This window comes from Dipodomys ordii, unplaced genomic scaffold (assembly GCF_000151885.1).
Source record: "Dipodomys ordii isolate 6190 unplaced genomic scaffold, Dord_2.0 Scaffold120, whole genome shotgun sequence".
Lineage (NCBI taxonomy): Eukaryota > Metazoa > Chordata > Mammalia > Rodentia > Heteromyidae > Dipodomys > Dipodomys ordii.
In genome coordinates this window covers 633,285-636,125 of record NW_012267336.1, presented here as the reverse complement: position 1 = coordinate 636,125, position 2,841 = coordinate 633,285, and the positions used below count along the sequence as shown (strand labels likewise).

Here is a 2,841-nt window from a genome sequence, read left to right as displayed (position 1 = left end):
CTTAGGGGCAAGGAGGGACAAAAGATCAAGAATTCAGGAATCTGAAAAAGACATATTTGGGGGTTGGGCACCTGGGTGGGGCTTGCTGGCTTCGGCCCCCGCCTGGAAAATCAAGCTGTTTGCAGCCAGGAGCTCCTGGAGAGGAGGAGTATTGCAGCAAAGATGTAAACTGATGATACAGGAACTGCGGCGGTAGCCAGAACTAATCCCCTGGATGGGAAGACTGACACCCCAACAGCCATCAAGTACGCCCACTGAGTCAGACCCCAAGCTGCCCTTGAAGAAAAGGAAACACTGGGCTGGAATGGCTTGTTTCCCTGCAGCCCAGAGTCCCTGGCTTGGGCTGAGTTGTCTTTTGGTGCCTGCTCAGGCTGGACCCGTTTCTTATTCCAGGTGTGTCCTTCCCAAATCTGAATGTGAGTCACTGGGGGGAAGAGGATTCGATTAGCAGACACTCAGCCAGACTGCAGCTGTGCCCCAAAGCAGGGTGTGGGGGCTGAGCAAAGCTTTCCCCTTGGGCAGACCCGATGGCCCAGCACCCTCTTATCCTTCCTGCAGACCGCTGCCCCCACCCCCACCCCCTTCCCCCTCTGGAGCTTAGGGTGGGTGCACGGCCGCCACAAGTTTCAGATTTCAAAACTCCCTTTCATGGTACCTTACCTATGGCAGAGTCTGAGAATGGAGCTCAGGATTGCTTTCGCAGCTACCTAGTCAGGGCTAGGCCAGGGCAGGGCTCTTGGAGAAAGGGGTTGCCGTGGGGGGAATGATGCAGAGGTGGGATGCTCCTTGGAGGCTCTGGGAATGGGGTACAGAGGGGCACAGCATGGCGGGTTCTATGTGAGGGGGCCGTCCTGAAGGACAGCAGATAGTGACAGATAGTGAGGGCGCCCCGGCGGGCAGATTCTGGGAGAAGCTTCAGGATGCCATAGGTAGGTTTGGTCACTCCCCGACCCTATGAGAAGTGTCTGGTAGCCCAGAGCCTTCCGTTCACTTCTGCGTCCCCAGGGGGTCCTGTGGGACCCCTGGGGGTCACGTGGGACACACGCTCCCTGGAGGTAAGACACACCCATCCGTTGCTCAGGGAGGAAAGTCCTGGGAGACCGGACACGTGCAGGGGATCTGTTTTCCCAAAGCAAAGAACCTCAGGCTGAGTAATTAGTAGAGAGGAGAGCTTTTCCTTAGCTCACCCTTCCAAGACTGAAAGTCCAAGGTCCGGCCCCTCCCTGGATAGCCCGGTCACCACGTGGCAGGGGACACCGCAGGACACCGCGGATGAGGCTCTGTGGATGAGTGTGTGTGTGTGTGTGTGTGTGTCTGTGTCTGTGTATAAAACTAAGGACAGCATTAACCCCTTCCAAAGGGCAGAACCCACAATGACCTAACCAGCACCCCCAGGCTTTACCCCTGTTTCTCCACTCCTTCCCTCCCTCCCTGCCTCCCTCCCTTCCTTCCTTCCATCCTTTCTTTCTTCCTTCTTCCTTTCCTCCCTCAGTCTCTCCCTCCCTCCCTCCTTCCTTCCCTCTCTCCTTCCAGCCTTTCTTCCCTTTCTCTCTTTTCTGGAACAGTACTGGAATTTGAACTCAGGGCCTAATGCTGGCTAGGCAAGGGCTCAACCACTTGAACTACACCCTAGCCTGAGGCACTGCCTCTGGAAGATTCCACCACCCATTTATGAAGATTGTGGAAGGAATCTCACTGAAAGCTGAGGAACAATTGAGGGGGTAGGTTGTTCTGATTAAAATATAATCTATGGCTGGGCACCAGTGGCTCGTGCCCATAATCATAGCTACTAATAAGGCTGATATCTGAGGATCATGGTTCAAAGCCAGCCTGGGGAAGGAAATTCTGAGACTCTTATCTCCAATTAACCACCAAAAAAAAAAAAAAAACGGAAGTGGCACTGTGACTCAAGTGTTAGAGTGCTAGCCTTGAGCAAAAGCAGCTCAGAGACAGTGCCCAGGCCCTGGGTTCAAGCCCCAGGCCAGGCAAAAAAAAAAAAAAAAAGAATGACAGGAAGGTAAAACAGGCCACTGGTGGGGTAGAGGGGCTCAGGGGAAGCAGGGAAGGTAGAGAGGGCCAGTGGGGTGACTATGGCAGAAATACTAATTATGCATAGATAAAAACAGACCAATGAGAAGCTGGGCTGGGGCTCAAGTGGTAGAGCACCTAGCAAACTTGAGGCTCTGAGTTCAAACCCTAGCACCATCCCCAAAAAATAAAAAAGAATCATAAAACCTGTTGACATTGTATTAGGAAGGATGGGGGTAGCCGGGTGTCAGTGGCTTACACCTGTAACCCTAGCTACTCAGGAGGCTGAGGTCAAAGGATCCAGGTTCAAAGCCAGCCTGAGCAGGAGCATCCGTGAGACTCCTATCTCCAATAACCACCAGGTAGAGCGCTCACCTTGAGCTGAAGAGCTCAGGGACAGCGCCCAGGCCCAGAGTTCAAGTCCTATAACTGACAAAAAACAAAAAAAGAAGGGTGGAGTGGGAAGAGGAGGTAGGAGAGAGATAGAGGGGGTGAAGTTGATCGAGTACATTGTATCCAAGTATAGATGTTGCAGTGAGACTCTCTCTCTCTCTCTTTCTCTCTCTCTATACATATATATATACATACACACATACATATATATGTTAATAAATGAAACTTTTTTTTTTTTTTTTTTTGCTGGTCCTGGGGCTTGAACTCAGGGCCTGGGAACTGTCCCTGAGCTTCTTTTGCTCAAGGCAAGTGCTCTATCACTTGAGTCACAGCACCACTTCCAGCTTTTTTGAGTAGTTTATTGCAGATAAGAGTCTCGCAGAGGGGCTGGGAAGGTGGCTCAGTGGTAGAGCGCTTACC

General features: G+C 52.1%; 1 protein-coding gene across 1 annotated transcript in view; it reads right to left on the bottom strand.

Annotated features, from left to right (window-relative positions):
* Positions 1-717: 717 nt before the first annotated feature.
* Kcnk17 (potassium channel, two pore domain subfamily K, member 17) overlaps positions 718-2,841 on the bottom strand; it is a 39,210-nt gene continuing 37,086 nt past the window's right edge. Inside the window, exon 5 of the mRNA XM_013029566.1 lies at positions 718-851. Coding sequence (XP_012885020.1) covers positions 718-851 — 134 coding nt within the window. The remainder of the gene's footprint in view (positions 852-2,841) is intronic.